General features: G+C 42.1%; 2 protein-coding genes across 3 annotated transcripts in view; both read right to left on the reverse strand.

Moving 5' to 3' along the window:
• Nucleotides 1–1,382, reverse strand: part of LOC133568888 (voltage-dependent L-type calcium channel subunit beta-4-like) — a 28,554-nt gene extending 27,172 nt beyond the window's left edge. For both annotated transcript variants that reach the window (XM_061921080.1, XM_061921081.1), the window contains exons 1-2: nucleotides 1,269–1,382; nucleotides 1,057–1,198 (exon numbers count right to left, since the gene is read on the reverse strand). In XM_061921080.1, coding sequence (XP_061777064.1) covers nucleotides 1,057–1,074 — 18 coding nt within the window. In that variant the 5' untranslated portion in view covers nucleotides 1,075–1,198; nucleotides 1,269–1,382. The remainder of the gene's footprint in view (nucleotides 1–1,056; nucleotides 1,199–1,268) is intronic.
• The window catches only part of LOC133568887 (transcription factor E2F5-like), a 65,296-nt gene that overhangs the window by 20,725 nt on the left and 22,908 nt on the right, over nucleotides 1–21,663 (reverse strand). The gene's annotated exons all lie outside the window — the stretch shown is intronic.

The raw sequence follows: 21,663 nt of genomic DNA on the forward strand, positions 1-21,663 counted from the left end.
CGGTGTGGCCCCTTATCTAAAATGAGTTTGACACCCCTGCTCTAACCTATAGGAGATGACGTAACTCCTGATGCCAGTCATAGTTCTACATGCGCACATGCAGGTTTAGCCAAAGGCCTCCCGGGGATTAACGGCCAGTGCAACAGATGGCGCGTCCTGTGACACTTCCTGTCCCCACACCCACACCCACACCCACACCCACACCCACACACACACACACACCCACACCCACACCCACACCCACACCCACACCCACACCCACACACACACACACACACACACACACACACACACACACACACACACACACACACACACACACACACACACACACACACACACAGGTTATCATTTGGAATGGGGACCAAGTTGTCATTCATGACTTGTGGGGACCACCCTTTCTACAGGTTGTGGAGGCATATAAAAAATGGTGTAAAATGTCCACTGCCCAGTTAGCTCATACACGTCTTTAAATCTCTGGATTGATGAAATAATGTGCTGATCATTCTTACTGGGGACCCTGGGAAGAAAAGAGTTAAGGTCGTGGAGAGCAAATTTAAATAATTTTGCATAATTGACACAAATTTGTACGTGACTACTGAGGACCATTTGAAATAAAAAAAAGTTCCAATTAAATCAAAGGTTTCCCTTTAGGGGACCTGTTTTTTTGTCCCCATACCGTCAGAGGTCCCCTAAAGGAACTGTGTAAAGCGATGTCCCCATTAAGTCAGCATTGCCAGAACACACACAGGTTATCATTTAGAATGGGGAGTTTCTGTTCAGTACTTGTGGGGACCAGCCTTTCTACAGGTTGTGGAGGCATATAAAAAATGAGGTAAAATGTCCACTGCCCAGGTAGCTCAAACGTGACTACTGATGACCATTTAAATAAATTAATTAAAAAAGTTCAGTCCTCAGAATCATTTAAAAAGGTTTTCTTTTTTTGTGTCCCCATACCGTCAGAAGTCCCCTAAAGGTGAGTGTGTAAACAGAGTGATGTCCCCATTAAGTCAGCATTGCCAGAACACACACACACACACACACACACGCTTTTACCTTTTTCTTGGGCGGCATGCTCCCGAGTAAGAAGCCACACTTTCATTCCCCACACGTCCAGACCGCACGTCTTAAAACTTCACCTGCCGCCGCCCCACCTGCCTTTGAGTGGCAGGCGGTGGACCGCCATGGTGCAAAATGTCTGGGAAATTTCCACCAAAAAGTTAATCACGTCAAGTGTACAATTCCTAAAAATAGATTTAGATTCTTACAAAAAAAACACGTTCCCTGTAGGTCTGCGAGATGCTGAAAGCCGCTGTGCGCTCCTCCGAGTCCTCAGGGTATTAGCGGTTTATTCCCTGCCTTCCACGCAACAGCGAGCTGGCCGCACAGTGCATGCTGGTTAAATAAGTCCTCACAGTGCATGCTGGTTAAATAAGTCCTCACAGTGCATGCTGGTTAAATAAGTCCTCACAGTGCATGCTGGTTAAATAAGTCCTCACAGTGCATGCTGGTTAAATAAGTCCTCACAGTGCATGCTGGTTAAATAAGTCCTCACAGTGCATGATGGTTAAATAAGTCCTCACAGTGCATGCTGGTTAAATAAGTCCTCACAATGCATGATGGTTAAATAAGTCCTCACAGTGCATGATGGTTAAATAAGTCCTCACAGTGCATGCTGGTTAAATAAGTCCTCACAGTGCATGCTGGTTAAATAAGTCCTCACAGTGCATGCTGGTTAAATAAGTCCTCACAGTGCATGATGGTTAAATAAGTCCTCACAGTGCATGCTGGTTAAATAAGTCCTCACAATGCATGATGGTTAAATAAGTCCTCACAGTGCATGCTGGTTAAATAAGTCCTCACAGTGCATGATGGTTAAATAAGTCCTCACAGTGCATGCTGGTTAAATAAGTCCTCACAATGCATGATGGTTAAATAAGTCCTCACAGTGCATGCTGGTTAAATAAGTCCTCACAGTGCATGCTGGTTAAATAAGTCCTCACAGTGCATGCTGGTTAAATAAGTCCTCACAGTGCATGATGGTTAAATAAGTCCGCACAGTGCATGATGGTTAAATAAGTCCTCACAGTGCATGCTGGTTAAATAAGTCCTCACAGTGCATGCTGGTTAAATAAGTCCTCACAGTGCATGCTGGTTAAATAAGTCCTCACAGTGCATGCTGGTTAAATAAGTCCTCACAGTGCATGATGGTTAAATAAGTCCTCACAGTGCATGCTGGTTAAATAAGTCCGCACAGTGCATGCTGGTTAAATAAGTCCTCACAGTGCATGATGGTTAAATAAGTCCTCACAGTGCATGATGGTTAAATAAGTCCTCACAGTGCATGATGGTTAAATAAGTCCTCACAGTGCATGATGGTTAAATAAGTCCTCACAGTGCATGCTGGTTAAATAAGTCCTCACAGTGCATGATGGTTAAATAAGTCCTCACAGTGCATGCTGGTTAAATAAGTCCTCACAGTGCATGATGGTTAAATAAGTCCTCACAGTGCATGATGGTTAAATAAGTCCTCACAGTGCATGCTGGTTAAATAAGTCCTCACAGTGCATGCTGGTTAAATAAGTCCTCACAGTGCATGCTGGTTAAATAAGTCCGCACAGTGCATGCTGGTTAAATAAGTCCTCACAGTGCATGCTGGTTAAATAAGTCCGCACAGTGCATGATGGTTAAATAAGTCCTCACAATGCATGATGGTTAAATAAGTCCTCACAGTGCATGCTGGTTAAATAAGTCCTCACAATGCATGCTGGTTAAATAAGTCCTCACAGTGCATGCTGGTTAAATAAGTCCTCACAGTGCATGCTGGTTAAATAAGTCCTCACAGTGCATGATGGTTAAATAAGTCCTCACAGTGCATGATGGTTAAATAAGTCCTCACAGTGCATGCTGGTTAAATAAGTCCTCACAGTGCATGCTGGTTAAATAAGTCCGCACAGTGCATGATGGTTAAATAAGTCCTCACAATGCATGATGGTTAAATAAGTCCTCACAGTGCATGCTGGTTAAATAAGTCCTCACAATGCATGCTGGTTAAATAAGTCCTCACAGTGCATGCTGGTTAAATAAGTCCTCACAGTGCATGCTGGTTAAATAAGTCCTCACAGTGCATGCTGGTTAAATAAGTCCTCACAGTGCATGATGGTTAAATAAGTCCTCACAGTGCATGCTGGTTAAATAAGTCCTCACAGTGCATGATGGTTAAATAAGTCCTCACAGTGCATGATGGTTAAATAAGTCCTCACAGTGCATGCTGGTTAAATAAGTCCTCACAGTGCATGATGGTTAAATAAGTCCTCACAGTGCATGCTGGTTAAATAAGTCCTCACAGTGCATGATGGTTAAATAAGTCCTCACAGTGCATGCTGGTTAAATAAGTCCTCACAGTGCATGCTGGTTAAATAAGTCCTCACAGTGCATGCTGGTTAAATAAGTCCTCACAGTGCATGATGGTTAAATAAGTCCTCACAGTGCATGCTGGTTAAATAAGTCCTAATAAAACAATGTTTCCATATATTAGCCACACTAGACTATAATCCATATAGTCTGGCTTGGGAAATTAGTTATTTACACAAAAATATTTAGTATATGTTTGTGGAAGGGGGCGTGGTCTGCGGCTGAGTAGACTGCCCAGCTGGGACTCGTTATCTAATCACCTGTCGCCCTTATTAGCAGCAGCCGGACCGAGACACGTTGTTGGCGTTGGAGCCAGGGAGAGACACGCGCCCGGAGACAAACGTCTATTGCTGGAAAGCAAGCCCCCCCGGGTGTTTACGCACAATAAAAATACTTTATTCAAACTGTCTACCGGGCTCCCGAAGATCTGTTGGGCAGGAAAAACAATGTTTATTTACATACCTTGATTGTTTTGAAACGGCAGACCAAACAAAACAGAAGTCAGCGACATGGACAGTGTCGCCAAATTAGCGACTTTGTTGCTAAATCTGGCGGCTTTCTGACCCTCTTGGCGACCTTTGTTGCTGAACCGCTACCACCGTCAAATATGGTGACTTCTTCTGGTGTTATTGGAGACTGTTATTGGCGGTTTAGCTCGGTTGGTAGAGTGGCCGTGCCAGCAACTTGAGGGTTGCAGGTTCGATCCCCGCTTCCGCCATTCTAGTCACTGCCGTTGTGTCCTTGGGCAAGACACTTCACCCACCTGCTCCCAATGCCACCCACTCTGGTTTAAAATGTAACTTAGATATTGGGTTTCACTATGTAAAGTGCTTTGAGTCACTAGAGAAAAAGCGCTATATAAATAACGTTCACTTCACTTGTTTGTTTCCTGGAGACTCTGAGGTGAAGGCACACAGCAGTTACTTTCCTAAACGAGTGTTGGGCGCTGCTGCTTCCTGTGAATCAGTTAACCTAATCAGTGGCCTAGTGGTTAGAGTGTCCGCCCTGAGATCAGTAGGTCGTGAGTTCAAACCCCGGCCGAGTCATACCAAAGACTATAAAAATGGAAGCCGTTAACTCCCTGCTTGGCACTTAGCATCAAGGTTGGAATTGGGGGTTAAATCACCAAAAATTATTCCCGGGCATGGACACCTCTGCTGCTCACTGCTCCCCTCACCTCCCAGGGGGTGAACAAGGGGTCAAATGCAGAGGACAAATTTCACCACACTTAGTTTGTGTGTGACTATCGTTGGTACTTTAACTTTTTAACTATGCTCCAAGTGTTATTAGCTAGCTACACGCTCGGTTATGTCTTTGATGATTTATTTCTTTAGTTCAGTGAGAATGATCCACATCTCCTTGCCAGCACTGTCCTTCAGACGCACTTTCTTCCTTCCCATGTTTGGGAAAACAATGTGTCCATCCTTGGCTATAGAGCAAGATCAGATGTTTTGGTCAGATCTTACAGGGTTCACCGCAACAGTCACTACGCCAACTAGTGGTGGGGAGGCTCAATGCCTGAAATTCTGCTTATGACAAAAAAACATAATTAGCCAAAAGGCAGTTTGTATCTACAGTACAAGTAAAAATGCAAACTGTGATTGCTGTATAAAGGCCCGTGTAGTCATTTTTGGAGGTTTTATGAGTTTGACCCCAGCGCAGATTATTGCGTAAACGTTGACAAGCATCCATTCGTATTTACAAAACCCAAAACCAGTGAAGTCGGCACGACGTGTAAATCGTAAAGCTCAACTATGCAAAGCCAAAGCCATTTATCAACAACACCCAGAAACGCTACCGGCTTCGCTGGGCCCGAGCTCATCTAAGATAGACTGATGCAAAGTGGAAACGTGTTCTGCGGTCATACCAGTCCACACTTCAAATTGTTATTGCAAACTGTGAATGTTGTGTCCTCCGCAACAAAGAGGAAAAGAACCATCCGGATTGTTATAGGGTGAAAGTGTACAAAGCAGCATGTGTGATGGTATGGGGGTGTATTAGTGAACAAGACATGGGTAACTTACACATGTGTGATGGTATGGGGGTGTATTAGTGAACAAGACATGACTAACTTACACATGTGTGATGGTATGGGGGTGTATTAGTGAACAAGACATGGGTAACTTACACATGTGTGATGGTATGGGGGTGTATTAGTGCCCAAGACATGGGTAACTTACACATGTGTGATGGTATGGGGGTGTATTAGTGAACAAGACATGGGTAACTTACACATGTGTGATGGTATGGGGGTGTATTAGTGCCCAAGGCATGGGTAACTTACACATGTGTGATGGTATGGGGGTGTATTAGTGAACAAGACATGGGTAACTTACACATGTGTGATGGTATGGGGGTGTATTAGTGAACAAGACATGGGTAACTTACACATGTGTGATGGTATGGGGGTGTATTAGTGCCCAAGACATGGGTAACTTACACATGTGTGATGGTATGGGGGTGTATTAGTGAACAAGACATGGGTAACTTACACATGTGTGATGGTATGGGGGTGTATTAGTGAACAAGACATGGGTAACTTACACATGTGTGATGGTATGGGGGTGTATTAGTGAACAAGACATGGGTAACTTACACATGTGTGATGGTATGGGGGTGTATTAGTGAACAAGACATGGGTAACTTACACATGTGTGATGGTATGGGGGTGTATTAGTGAACAAGACATGGGTAACTTACACATGTGTGATGGTATGGGGGTGTATTAGTGAACAAGACATGGGTAACTTACACATGTGTGATGGTATGGGGGTGTATTAGTGAACAAGACATGGGTAACTTACACATGTGTGATGGTATGGGGGTGTATTAGTGAACAAGACATGGGTAACTTACACATGTGTGATGGTATGGGGGTGTATTAGTGAACAAGACATGACTAACTTACACATGTGTGATGGTATGGGGGTGTATTAGTGAACAAGACATGGGTAACTTACACATGTGTGATGGTATGGGGGTGTATTAGTGCCCAAGACATGGGTAACTTACACATGTGTGATGGTATGGGGGTGTATTAGTGAACAAGACATGACTAACTTACACATGTGTGATGGTATGGGGGTGTATTAGTGAACAAGACATGGGTAACTTACACATGTGTGATGGTATGGGGGTGTATTAGTGAACAAGACATGGGTAACTTACACATGTGTGATGGTATGGGGGTGTATTAGTGAACAAGACATGGGTAACTTACACATGTGTGATGGTATGGGGGTGTATTAGTGAACAAGACATGGGTAACTTACACATGTGTGATGGTATGGGGGTGTATTAGTGAACAAGACATGGGTAACTTACACATGTGTGATGGTATGGGGGTGTATTAGTGAACAAGACATGGGTAACTTACACATGTGTGATGGTATGGGGGTGCATTAGTGAACAAGACATGGGTAACTTACACATGTGTGATGGTATGGGGGTGTATTAGTGAACAAGACATGGGTAACTTACACATGTGTGATGGTATGGGGGTGTATTAGTGAACAAGACATGACTAACTTACACATGTGTGATGGTATGGGGGTGTATTAGTGCCCAAGACATGGGTAACTTACACAAGTGTGATGGTATGGGGGTGTATTAGTGCCCAAGACATGGGTAACTTACACATGTGTGATGGTATGGGGGTGTATTAGTGAACAAGACATGGGTAACTTACACATGTGTGATGGTATGGGGGTGTATTAGTGCCCAAGGCATGGGTAACTTACACATCTGTGAAGGCACCATTAATGCTGAAAGGTACATACAGGTTTTGGAGCATCCAAGTGATGTTATCATGGACGCCCCTGCTTATTTATCCAAGTGTTACAAAGACTGGCCTGCCTGGAGTCACGACTTGTCTCCACTTGAAAATGTGTGGTGCAATATGAAGCCTAAAATAGCACAACAGAGACCCCGGACTGTTGAACAACTTAAGCTGTACATCAAGCAAAAATGGGAAAGAATTCCACCTGAAAAGCCTCAAAAATGTGTCTACTCAGTTCCCAAACCTTTACTGAGTGTGGTTAAAAGGAAAGGCCATGTGACACACTGCTTTGTGTCACATGGCCTTTGACAACTTTTTTGCAGTGTAAATTGATGATTACCATATTTCCTTGAATTGCCGCCGGGTATATAGTACGCGCCTGCCTAGAATTACTGCCGGGTCAAACTCGTTTCGCAAAATATTATTTTTATTAGCGCATGTCTAGAATTTCCGCCGGCTCAAACTCGTCACGTCATGAGTGACACTTTACCTGTCATCATTTTCAAAATGGAGCAGGCTGATTTCAATCATTTGAAATTGCATAAAGGGAAGAAGCTTAAGAGCTATTCAGTAGGATTTAAGGTCCAAGCTATTGAATATGCTAAAAAGAACAGTAAGCAGCTATGTTTTATTAATATACCGTAGCTGCGTGTGTCAAATATGAGTCATTAAATGACTCCCGCCTCCCGGTGGTAGAGGGCGCTAGTGATCCTTCCTGCGACTAAGAAGTGACAACAAGCAGCGATCGTTTATTTTTTCCTCTCGCTTGCACTTTTAACATGGAGGATTACATATCTAAAATAAAACGGTTTTCTAAACTGGACTTTCAATCGAAGCGGGAGGTAATAAAGGAAGATCTCCATCGAGACAGAGGCCTAAATTTACCGCATGCCTTTGGTAAGCGCCGGGGTGAGAAGGGGTTTTAAATTAATTAGCGCAATTCAAAGAAATACGGTACTTGCAAAAAAAAACTTCAGTTTCTAGGTTGGAATCAAACGATGTCAATCCGGGACTTGTTCCGTCACGATGGTGCAAAGTGGGACACGTAGAGTCGGATGAAGAATGACACGGTGAAGTTGAAACGTCCGAGAGGAGACTTCACTGCTCGTTTGTGTCCGTGCTTAGAAAACGGGGCAGCGGCATGCTTGGCTGGATGTGGTTTGTTGCCTCGGCAGCGTATATCATGGCTTAATAGCATCATATCATATCATGGCTGCCATCCGCAAAGTTACGTAACTACTTGGTTGGACTGGCGGGAAGTTGGCAGTTAGCAAGGACGCTCTGTGAGTTCCGGAGTGACCGGTAGAATTCGCCAAGAATGTTAAAATGATAACTAAACTGCGGACATTCAATTTTAGACTTCACTTCACATTTATCCATGAAACTATACAGAAGCAGCAGGAAGTAGTACATTACAATGTATTACATTACATTATAAAACTACAGTAATTGTTTGCATTAAATTCGATTGTGTTAGTTTTCACACAAAAAAAATAGATCTAAAAGTTTGTTTTTATGTTTCGAAGACTTATTGGCCATTTTTGGAACTCCACCAAACTATCAAAAAATGAAGCAGACTTAGGGCTGGTATCACCTTCGCATTATTAATAGCTCCTAGAAAGATTCGGTTGGAGTGGAAACCACAGTTTTGCCGCCAAGACCTCTCTATGGTTTAAAGACCTCATGTTTTTCTTAGATTTACAGAAAATGAAATATAATGTGAGGGAAACACCAAAACAATTGGACTTGACCTGGGGCTGCATGATTAGTCACATGGCTAAATTAAAGACACTATAGGATAAGTTACATAGTTAAAGACACTATAGGATAAGTTACATAGTTAAATTAAAGACACTATAGGATAAGTTACATAGTTAAATTAAAGACACTATAGGATAAGTTACATAGTTAAAGACACTATAGGATAAGTTACATAGTTAAATTAAAGACACTATAGGATAAGTTACATAGTTACATTAAAGACACTATAGGATAAGTTACATAGTTAAATTAAAGACACTATAGGATAAGTTACATAGTTAAAGACACTATAGGATAAGTTACATACAAATCCTGTTTCCATATGAGTTGGGAAATTGTGTTAGAAACTTACATGTAAATATAAACAGAATACAATGATTTGCAAATCCTTTTCAAGCCATATTCAGTTGAATATGCTACAAAGACAACATATTTCATGTTCAAAACTAATTTTTTTTTTTTTTTTGTGTGCAAATAATCATTAACTTTAGAATTTGATGCCAGCAACACGTGTCAAAGAAGTTGGGAAAGGTGGCAATAAATACTGATAAAGTTGAGGAATATTCATCAAACACTTATTTGGAACATCCCACAGGTGTGCAGGCTTAGGGACGGCGTGGCGCAGTGGAGGAGTGGCCGTGCGCAACCCGAGGGTCCCTGGTTCAAATCCCACCTAGTACCAACCTCGTCACGTCCGTTGTGTCCTGAGCAAGACACTTCACCCTTGCTCCTGATGGGTGCTGGTTGGCGCCTTGCATGGCAGCTCCCTCCATCAGTGTGTGAATGTGTGTGTGAATGGGTAAATGTGGAAGTAATGTCAAAGCGCTTTGAGTACCTTGAAGGTAGAAAAGCGCTATACAAGTACAACCCGTTTAATTGGGAACAGGTGGGTGCCATGATTGGCTATAAAAACAGCTTCCTAAAAAATGCTCAGTCTTTCACAAGAAAGGATGGGGCGAGGTACACCCCTTTGTCCACAACTGCGTGAGCAAATAGTCAAACAGTTTAAGAACAACCTTTCTCAAAGTGACATTGCAAGAAATTTAGGGATTTCAACATCTACGGTCCATAATATCATCAAAAGGTTCAGAGAATCTGGAAAAATCACTCCACGTAAGCAGCATGGCCGGAAACCAACATTGAATGACCGTGACCGTCCATCCCTCAGACGGCACTGTATCAAAAACCGACAACTGTAAGTGCAAGTTAAAGCTCTACTATGCAAAGTAAAAGCCATTTATCAACAACATCCAGAAACGCCGCCGGCTTCTCTGGGCCCGAGATCATCTAAGATGGACTGATGCAAAGTGGAAAAGTGTTCTGTGGTCTGACGAGTCCACATTTCAAATTGTTTTTGGAAATATTCGACATCGTGTCATCCGGACCAAAGGGGAAGCGAACCATCCAGACTGTTATTGACGCAAAGTTCAAAAGTCAGCATGTGTGATGGTATGGGGGTGTATTAGTGAACAAGACATGGGTAACTTACACATGTGTGATGGTATGGGGGTGTATTAGTGAACAAGACATGGGTAACTTACACATGTGTGATGGTATGGGGGTGTATTAGTGAACAAGACATGGGTAACTTACACATGTGTGATGGTATGGGGGTGTATTAGTGCCCAAGGCATGGGTAACTTACACATGTGTGATGGTATGGGGGTGTATTAGTGAACAAGACATGGGTAACTTACACATGTGTGATGGTATGGGGGTGTATTAGTGCCCAAGACATGGGTAACTTACACATGTGTGATGGTATGGGGGTGTATTAGTGAACAAGACATGGGTAACTTACACATGTGTGATGGTATGGGGGTGTATTAGTGAACAAGACATGGGTAACTTACACATGTGTGATGGTATGGGGGTGTATTAGTGAACAAGACATGGGTAACTTACACATGTGTGATGGTATGGGGGTGTATTAGTGAACAAGACATGACTAACTTACACATGTGTGATGGTATGGGGGTGTATTAGTGAACAAGACATGGGTAACTTACACATGTGTGATGGTATGGGGGTGTATTAGTGAACAAGACATGGGTAACTTACACATGTGTGATGGTATGGGGGTGTATTAGTGAACAAGACATGGGTAACTTACACATGTGTGATGGTATGGGGGTGTATTAGTGAACAAGACATGGGTAACTTACACATGTGTGATGGTATGGGGGTGTATTAGTGAACAAGACATGGGTAACTTACACATGTGTGATGGTATGGGGGTGTATTAGTGAACAAGACATGGGTAACTTACACATGTGTGATGGTATGGGGGTGTATTAGTGAACAAGACATGGGTAACTTACACATGTGTGATGGTATGGGGGTGTATTAGTGAACAAGACATGACTAACTTACACATGTGTGATGGTATGGGGGTGTATTAGTGAACAAGACATGGGTAACTTACACATGTGTGATGGTATGGGGGTGTATTAGTGAACAAGACATGGGTAACTTACACATGTGTGATGGTATGGGGGTGTATTAGTGCCCAAGACATGACTAACTTACACATGTGTGATGGTATGGGGGTGTATTAGTGCCCAAGGCATGGGTAACTTACACATGTGTGATGGTATGGGGGTGTATTAGTGAACAAGACATGGGTAACTTACACATGTGTGATGGTATGGGGGTGTATTAGTGAACAAGACATGGGTAACTTACACATGTGTGATGGTATGGGGGTGTATTAGTGAACAAGACATGGGTAACTTACACATGTGTGATGGTATGGGGGTGTATTAGTGCCCAAGACATGGGTAACTTACACATCTGTGAAGGCACCATTAATGCTGAAAGGTACATACAGGTTTTGGAACAACATATGCTGCCATCTAAGCGCCGTCTTTTTCATGGACGCCCCTGCTTATTTCAGCAAGACAATGCCAAGCCACATTCAGCACGTTACAACAGCGTGGCTTCGTAAAAAAAAGAATGCGGGTACTTTCCTGGCCCGTCTGCAGTCCAGACCTGTCTCCCATCGAAAATGTGTGGCGCTATCCCCAGGTGCATGTCTTTGGAGGTGGGAGGGGACTATCCCCAGGTGGGTGTCTTTTGAAGTGGGAGGGGCCTATCCCCAGGTGCATGTCTTTGGAGGTGGGAGGGGCCTATCCCCAGGTGCATGTCTTTGGAGGTGGGAGGGGCCTATCCCCAGGTGCATGTCTTTGGAGGTGGGAGGGGGCCTATCCCCAGGTGGGTGTCTTTTGAAGTGGGAGGGGCCTATCCCCAGGTGCATGTCTTTGGAGGTGGGAGGGGCCTATCCCCAGGTGCATGTCTTTGGAGGTGGGAGGGGGCCTATCCCCAGGTGCATGTCTTTGGAGGTGGGAGGGGCCTATCCCCAGGTGCATGTCTTTGGAGGTGGGAGGGGCCTATCCCCAGGTGCATGTCTTTGGAGGTGGGAGGGGCCTATCCCCAGGTGAATGTCTTTGGAGGTGGGAGGGGCCTATCCCCAGGTACATGTATTTGGATGTGGGAGGGGCCTATCCCCAGGTGCATGTCTTTGGAGGTGGGAGGGGGCCTATCCCCAGGTGAATGTCTTTGGAGGTGGGAGGGGCCTATCCCCAGGTACATGTATTTGGATGTGGGAGGGGCCTATCCCCAGGTGAATGTCTTTGGAGGTGGGAGGGGCCTATCCCCAGGTACATGTATTTGGATGTGGGAGGGGCCTATCCCCAGGTGCATGTCTTTGGAGGTGGGAGGGGCCTATCCCCAGGTACATGTATTTGGATGTGGGAGGGGACTGCAAACTCCACACAGAAAGATCCAGGACAACCCAGGACAACTCAGGACCTTCGTATTGTGAGGCACATGCACTAACCCCTGCACAACCGTGCCGCCGTCATGTTATAATGTGAAAGGGATAAATATAAAAATAAATAAAAAATCCACTCTTTGATGACTTTTTTGTTATCTCTGAAGTGCAAACAAAGTTTGGTGTTAATGTTGCTTCTTTTTTTAACCAAAAAAATGATACAAGTGTCGACACAAAGATGGCGAAATAGAGATCAAACGAGTGTTTTATTAAATGCAAATACTGAGATGCTGGCAGGAATCTTACTTAAGTGGAAAGTTTGAAGAGTTAACTTTTTATATTGTGGAATATTAGTCTAAGATTTAGCCCTGAAGATCCAGCAGGTTGCATGTTCCTTTAGCTGGTTGCTATTAAGCACATTGGTTGCCATGGCAACAGAGTGATGGCGCGCCGCTCACTTACACAGGCGGTCTGCGCGCTCCGCCAGTCTCCCAGCCCGCAGCAATACATGAAGACATCAGTGTCCTGTCACACCTGCGTCCTCACGGCTTCTCCGCCTTCAGGTGCGACTTCCCAAGTTCTTCACAGGAAGTTGGAACAAGCGGTCTGCGGACGCCCTCCCTCATCTTCCGCTTCACCTTCACCGGTGTCTTTGGTATGTCTGTCCCACGTCCGTGTCTCTGCAGTCTCCCGCCGCATCATCCAGGGTGTTGACATTGATCTGAATGGGGGGGGGTTCTGTAGCTCCGCCTCCTTTTACTTCTTCCTCCTCCTCCCCACCCATGCTGGCTTCCATCCCTCCTTCAAGGCTCCTCTCTTCCTGTCAGGGACGTCACAACTTACCTGAGTCACTGTTTGTGTGTGTGTGTGTGTGTGGCTGATGCTGTTGCGGCGGACCCCGCCCCCTTTCTGTTGCCATGCCACAGCAGAAAACTCTGGGCTTGCACTGCAGGACACAGCCTGAATTCAAATGCGCGTCCACTTCCTCATTTTTACGACACGACCCCTCCTCCTTCGCCATCATCATCACTCCATCTGTGTCTATGCCCTGTTGCCCCTGTTCTCCTGCGTGGCTGCGGCGGTCTGGTGATGACCACCACATTTGCGTTCACATCCATCCATCCATGAATCTTCTTCTGCTTATTTGAGGTCGGGTCGCGGGGGCAGCAGCCCAAGCAGGGAAGCCCAGATTTCCCTCTCCAAAGCCACTTTGTCCAGCGAGGTGTTCCCAGGCCAGCCGGGAGACATAGTCTTCCCAACGTGTCCTGGGTCTTCTACTACTGGTTGGACGTGCCCTAGAGACCTCCCTAGGGTGGCATCCTGACCAGATGCCCGAACCACCTCATCTGGCTCCTCTCCATGTGGAGGAGCAGCGGCTTTACTTTTTACTTCTCACCCAATCTCTAAGGGAGAGACCCGCCACCCTGCAGAGGAAACCCATTTGGGCCGCTTGGATCCTTGATCTTGTCCTTTCGGTCATAACCCAAAGCTCATGACCATAGGTGAGGATGGGAATGTAGCTCGACCGGTAAATTGAGAGCTTTGCCTTTTTTGTTCCCCTGCAAAGTAATTTTCAAAGTCATTTCGTGAATATCTAAAAGTATTCATTTTGTCATTTAAACGCTGAAAAGGTTGGAATGATTTGAATATTGAAGCGTTTGAATTTCCAGGAAAGCCGGAATTTGGTTTGGAACTTGGGAAAGTGTTGGTTTGAATGTCCAGATTTTTACATACATGACAATTCAGACATGATTATAAAAATTGATTAGTAAACGTCAATACTCAATAATCGCTGTAGTTATTGTAAATAATGTGAGCCACCTCGCCGAGAGATCAGACCAGCTCTTTTTATTTTACTCATGTTCCACTTTTGCACACATTTCCATGATTAATACAAATAAAACTAATAATATATTTGACTTGTAAAAATCACTTTACATTGAGTAAACAACCTCACAGTGCTACAGAGGATTAAAAAAATAAAAATAAAAATGAATAAAAATAAAAACTAGAACAGCCTAATAGCTGGAACTAGTATTCATATATCTAAAAAATAGGCATTTAAAAAAAAAATTTTTTTAAAGAAGGGTTTTTAAGCATTTTTTAAAAGCATCTACAGTCTGTGGTGCCCTCAAGTGGTCAGGGAGAGCGTTCCACAGACTGGGAGCGGCGGAGTGGAAAACCCGGTCTCCCACTGTTCGTCGCTTTGTCCTCGGACGTTGGAAGAGGTTAGCATGTCCCAATTGAGTAAATGCGAGAATGTTTCTTATTACAAATATAGTTTTTTAACAGGTATGTAGTGAAACGACAAGAAATACAAAACTGCATCGATATATAGTGAAGTGAAGTGAATTATATTTATATAGCGCTTTTTCTCAAGTGACTCAAAGCGCTTTACATAGTGAAACCCAATACCTAAGTTACATTTAAAGCAGTGTGGGTGGCACTGGGAGCAGGTGGGTAAAGTGTCTTGCCCAAGGACACAACGGCAGTGACTAGGATGGCACAAGCGGGAATCGAACCCGCAACCCTCAAGTTGCTGGCACAGCCACTCTACCAACCGAGCTATGCCGCCCCATTATAGATGCATTAATAATCGATTTTTAATTGAATTGTAGCTCCTGAATAGTAATCGTAATGGAATTATGAGGTGCCCAAATATTCCCACCTCTAACAGAGGTGAATTTTCTATAGAAGACTAATATTTATAGCCTTTTATATGGCTCACACAACTATACCAAAATGAAACTGAAACGTATATATATATATATATATATATATATATATATATATATATATATATATATATATATGTGTGTGTCTGTATATATATATACATACATATACACATACACACACATATACATATATATACACATACATACACACACACATATACATATATATACACACACACACACACATACATACATACCTATATATATATATATATATATATATATATATATATATTATATATATATATATATATATATCTAGAGTCTAAAAGTAACTACAGGTGTGTATTTGGGATCTGCAGAAGTCCCGGAAGAAGCATATAACGAGATTGTTTTTCGCCAAAGTTGGAAATTACAAAAAGTGTGACGTTTTGTTCAAGTCTGATGTTTCAGGATTAGACTTAGACCTCCTCTTTATTGTCATTCAAATTTGAACTTTGCAGTCCAGATAAGAACAAAATTGTGTTGCATTATCTCATGGTAGTGCAGAATAAAAGATTAATAAGGTACAGATATAAATAAATAGATTACTGTACATATCAAATATATTGCACTTTTGCATATGCATCCAGGTTTATGGATATATGTTATATTGTCTCTATAGTCCAACCACTTCATTCATTTTTGGGGGGAATTGAGGGGATTATTACAATGCGTACAAGAGTCTTACAGCCTGAGGGAAGAAGCTGTTACAGAACCTGGAGGTTCTGCTACGGAGGCTGCGGAACCCCTTTCTAGAGTCTAACAGTGAAAACAGTCCAGATTTTCTGAGCCCTGGTCAGGCAGCGGCTTTTTTGTCATCTCCCGGATAGGAGGAAGAGGAGTCCTGATGATATTTTCCGCCGCCACTAATTGTCATTATTCATATATGGTAGAAATGTACCCAGAGTGCTTTGCAGGCGTCTGCCATTTTAGTCCGAGCTATAGCCCTTAAACTCCTTTTTTTTGCTATCCTTTTGTTGTGGGGCAGCCTGGCTCGTGCATGCATATGCATTCCCCGCATTTGCCATTTCTAGTACAAAGTATAGTTCAAACTTATATCTGTCAGTATACTCGCTATAGAAGCGCTAAAAAAAACTGCAAACCCCAAAATCAGTGAAGTTGTCACATTGTGTAAATGGTAAATAAAAAGAGAATACAATGATTTGCAAATCCTTTTCAACTTATATTCAATTAAATAGACAGCCAAGACAAAATATTTGATGTTCACACTGAGAAACATTGTTATTTTTTGCAAATATTAGCTCATTTTGAATTTAATGCCTGCAACATGTTACAAAAAAGCTGGCACAAGTGGCAAAAAAGACTGAAAATGCTGAGGAATGCTCAACAAACACTTATTTGGAACATCCCACAGGTGAACAGGCTAATTGGGAACAGGTGGGTGCCATGATTGGGTATAAAAGCAGCTTCCATGAAATGCTCACTCATTCACAAACAAGGATGGGGCAAGGGCCACCACTTTATCAACAAATGTGTGAGCAAATTGTCCAACAGTTTAAGAAGAACATTTCTCAACCAGCTATTGCAAGGAATTTTGGGACTTCACCATCTACAGTCCGTAATATCATCAAAAGGTTCAGAGAATCTGTACAAATCGCAGCATGGCTGAAAACCAACATTGAATGCTCAAAAAAATGACATCAGTGTGCAAAGGATATCACCACACGGGCTCAGGAACACTTCAGAAAACCACTGTCAGTAACTACAGTTGGACGCTACATCGGCAAGTGCAAGTTAAAACTCTACTATTCAAAGCGAAAGCCATTCATCAACAACACCCAGAAATGCCGCCGGCTTCGTTGGGCCCGAGATCATCTAAGATGGACTAATGCAAAGTGGAAAAGTGTTCAGTGGTCTGACGAGTCCAAATTTCAAATTGTTTTTGGAAACTGTGGACGTCGTGTCCTCAGAAACAAAAAGGAAAATAACCATCCGGATTGTTCTCGGTGCTAAGTTGAAAAGCCAGCATGTGTGATGGTATGGGGGTGTATTAGTGGCCAAGGGATGGGTAACTTACACATCTGTGAAGGCACCATTTATGCTGAAAAGGTACATACAGGTTTTGAAGCAACATATGTTGCCATCCAAGCAACGTTATCGTGAACGCCCCTGCTTATTTTAGCAAGACAATGCCAAGCCACTTGTTACAACAGTCTGGCTTCATAGTAAAAAGAGTGTGGGTACTAGACTGGCCTGCCTGTACTCCAGACCTGTCTCCCTTATATGAAGCCTTAAATACCACAACGGAGACCCCGGACTGTTGAACAACTTAAGCTGTACATCAAGCAAAAATGGGAAAGAATTCCACCTGAAAAACTTAAAAAATGTGTCTACTCAGTTCCCAAACGTTTACAGTGTTGTTAAAAGGAAAGGCCATGTAACACAGTGGTAAAAATGCCCCTGTCACAACTTTTTTGCAATGTGTTGCTGCCATTAAATTCTAAGTTAATGATTATTTGCCAAAAAATAAATAAAAAATTCTCAGTGTGAACATGAAATAACTTGTCTTTGCAGTCTAGTCACTTGAATTAAGGTTGAAAAGGATTTGCAAATCATTGTATTCTGTTTTTATTTACCATTTACACAACGTGACAACTTCACTGGTTTTGGGTTTTGTACATGACGCCACAAATGTTTTCAAACTAAAAATGGTATCGAGGTTATTGCATCAGCATAAGAGAATGTTTTAACACAAAAATCCTATGCCTGAAAAGTGTCCATTAAGAGCTTCAGAATGACATATTACTTAATAGGTTTGTTATAAATTGATTGTTTGCCTTATCCATGATCTAATACCAGTGGCAAGTGAAGGTTAATAGCAAAAAATCTAAATAAGTTTAATTTCCAAGTTGATTACGTATCACACACAGATTGCTGTACACATTCCTGTCTGACGCAAAAGAGGAAGCCAGTGTTGTAAAGCAACATTGCATCGGACGCTGGCAAACAAGTGGCTTGTTTACTTCTTGGTGCCATTACTTCCTCTTTTATGTTTCGGTAAAGCCCACCACCTTTGACGCAGAGTCTTTGATTCCATAACTTTTAGACATGGTTTCAATTAAGTGCACAACCGCAGACAAAAACAACGCTCTTTTGTTTCGAGATCGATTATTCAGCTCACAGTTTACGACTAAGGTTTGCTTGGAAATACGAAGCATAGTGGGGGTTTTAACATGTATTGATATTGGTTGTTGCATTTCATTTACCGTATTTCCTTGAATTGCCGCCGGGGCGCTAATTAATTTAAAACCTCTTCTCACTCCGGCGCTTACCAAAGGCATGCGGTAAATTTAGGCATGCGCTTATAAATTTGAGTGTGATGTAAGGATACCATCATGAAAAGCACATTTAATTAAAAAAATGTTATTATGGTCTTACCTTTACTTATAAATGAAGTCCATGCGCAGCTCCTTCTGATCAAAAGCATCGATAACTTGTTTTATAGAAGTCTTCCTTATCTTTCTTCAGTTTTAAAAGTTATACTGACTCGATGGAGATCTGCCTTTATTACCGCCTGCTTCGATTGAAAGTCCAGTTTAGAAAACTGTTTTATTTTAGATATGTAATCCTCCATGTTAAAAGTGCAAGCGAGAGGAAAAAATAAACGATCGCTGCTTGTTGTCACTAGCGCCCTCTACCACCAGGAGGCAGGAGTCATTTAATGACTCATATTTGACCAACGCAGCTACGGTATATTAATAAAACATAGCTGCTTACTGTTTTTTTTTTTAGCATATTCAATAGCTTGGACCTTAAATTCTACTGAATAGCTCTTAATCTTCTTCCCTTTATGCGATTTCGAATTATTGATATCAGCCTCCTCCATTTTGAAAATGATGACAGGTGAAGTGTCACTCGTGACGTGACGAGTTTGACCCGGTGGAAATTCTAGGCATATGCTAAATATTTCTAGACATGCACTAATAAAAATAATATTTTGCAAAACGAGTTTGACCCGGCGTGAATCCTGAGCCGGCGGTAATGCTAAGCATGCGCTAATTATTTTGCGAAACAAGTTTGACCCGGCAGTAATTCTAGGCAGGCGCATACTATATACCCGGCGGCAATTCAAGGAAATACTGTATTTGTCTTCTATCAGTGAACAATGACTTTTGACAAGAATATTCAGAATTGTTATTGTTTGTAGAGAAAACCGCATGGGGCCAACAATTGAGCCCTGAGGGACACCGTTTTGTTTTTTCTGTCTGCTAGTTTGCAAAATAACTCAAAACATCAGTGTGGATTTTCCTGAAAATTTCAGGAAATGTCAGAAAAGGAGTAAGGAACAATTGATTAGATTTTCAGTGCGATACGGACAAGTCCTACTAAGTTACCTCATGTTTGCTGGCAGCCCTGCAGAGACTTGCATAGTGGAGACTACTAAGAGAGTTTACTTTCATTCAGTCATAGAATAGACCACTTAATAGGTTTTAAGAGGGCTTTTCTAGTTAAATAATACAATGTGCAAAACCGTGGCCGTCGTTTAGGGAGGGGGAAGGTGATGACAATTCTAAGGGCCCGAAGCCCGCAAGGGCCCCACACATAGATCCCAGCTATGACAAGATGATTATGCATACACTGAACTAATATTCGTACAAATCTATCCGAATTAAAACAAAGACACATGTCATACCATATAATAATTGTAATCATTAAAAAAATTAAAAACAACCCGATTGTAGCTGAGATAGGCACCAGCGCCCCCCGCGACCCCGAAAGGGAATAAGCGGTAGAAAATGGATGGATGGATGGAACCTTACCCCCTTCTTTAAAAATGGTTTGGTCTACTTCTGTACCCTATGAGGTCTTTGTGTCAGTCAAGGCCCCTGGAATGATATCTAATTAGTATTAGAACCAGCCCGCAGGCCACAGCCACCTGCTGCTGTTTTGCACGCACCAATACTCCATCAGTGTTGTTGCTAGAAATTTTCAAAATGGGGTCCCAGGGACCCCATCAAGTCATAAAAAAGGGGTCCCACAGTAAATATTTGGGCTCCCACTTTTTTGTAACCGTTTTGAAAACAAATGACAATTATCCTGTTATAGCTCACATTGTCCTTTGGAAAAAGGTTGTCAAACGTTACTTCATTCATATAAAAAATGAATACAAAAGAAAACACATTTTTAAGCATATGTAAATGTATTCAGTTATATTCATTCATTCACTTTTTTCTTTCCTTCCTGGATCTAAACTTTAAATAACACTGCTGGTATTTATTTCTATATTTTTATTTCAATATTTTCAGAATGTGTTTGTTCTATTTTACACTGTTCTATATACACACACACACACGTATATATATATATATATATATATATATATATATATATATATATATATATATATATATATATATATATATATATATATATATATATATATATATATATAACACACAAAAGCCAAAAGCAGTGGTTTTCACGTTGTGTAAATGGAAAATAAAAAGAGAATACAATGATTTGCAAATCTTTTTCAACGTATATTCAATTGAATAGACAGCAAAGACATTGTATTTAATGTTCCAACTGAAAAACTAAATGTATTTTTATTTTTCCAAACATGCATACATAGATACATTTTATATTTTGTTGACCACTGACCGAAGAAATAATAAACCAAACTAAATAATCTGCTTTATGAATAATCTTTATAGCTCTTTTCTGTAGTTGTCCTTAACAGAACAGTGAAAACATAAATAATATGAACAGATGAGGTGGTTCCGGCATCTGGTCAGGATGCCACCCGAACGCCTCCCTAGGGAGGTGTTTAGGGCACGTCCAACCGGTAGGAGGCCACGGGGAAGACCCAGGACACGTTGGGAAGACTATGTCTACCGGCTGGCCTGGGAACGCCTCGGGATCCCCCGGGAAGAGCTAGACGAAGTGGCTGGGGAGACGGAAGTCTGGGTTTCCCTGCTTAGGCTGTTGCCCCCGCGACCCGACCTCGGATAAGCGGAAGATGATGGATGGATAATATGAACTGTTATACATACATACATACAGTACATATATATAAACATAAATAATAAACAAATAATATATACAGATATACATACATATATATACACATATACATATATATATATATATATATATATATATACACACGTATTAGGGCTGCGAATCTTTGGGTGTCCCACGATTCGATTAAATATCGATTCTTGGGGTCATGATTCGATAATATATCGATTTTTTTC

The sequence above is a fragment of the Nerophis ophidion genome, linkage group LG14, assembly GCF_033978795.1.
Source record: "Nerophis ophidion isolate RoL-2023_Sa linkage group LG14, RoL_Noph_v1.0, whole genome shotgun sequence".
Classification (NCBI taxonomy): domain Eukaryota; kingdom Metazoa; phylum Chordata; class Actinopteri; order Syngnathiformes; family Syngnathidae; genus Nerophis; species Nerophis ophidion.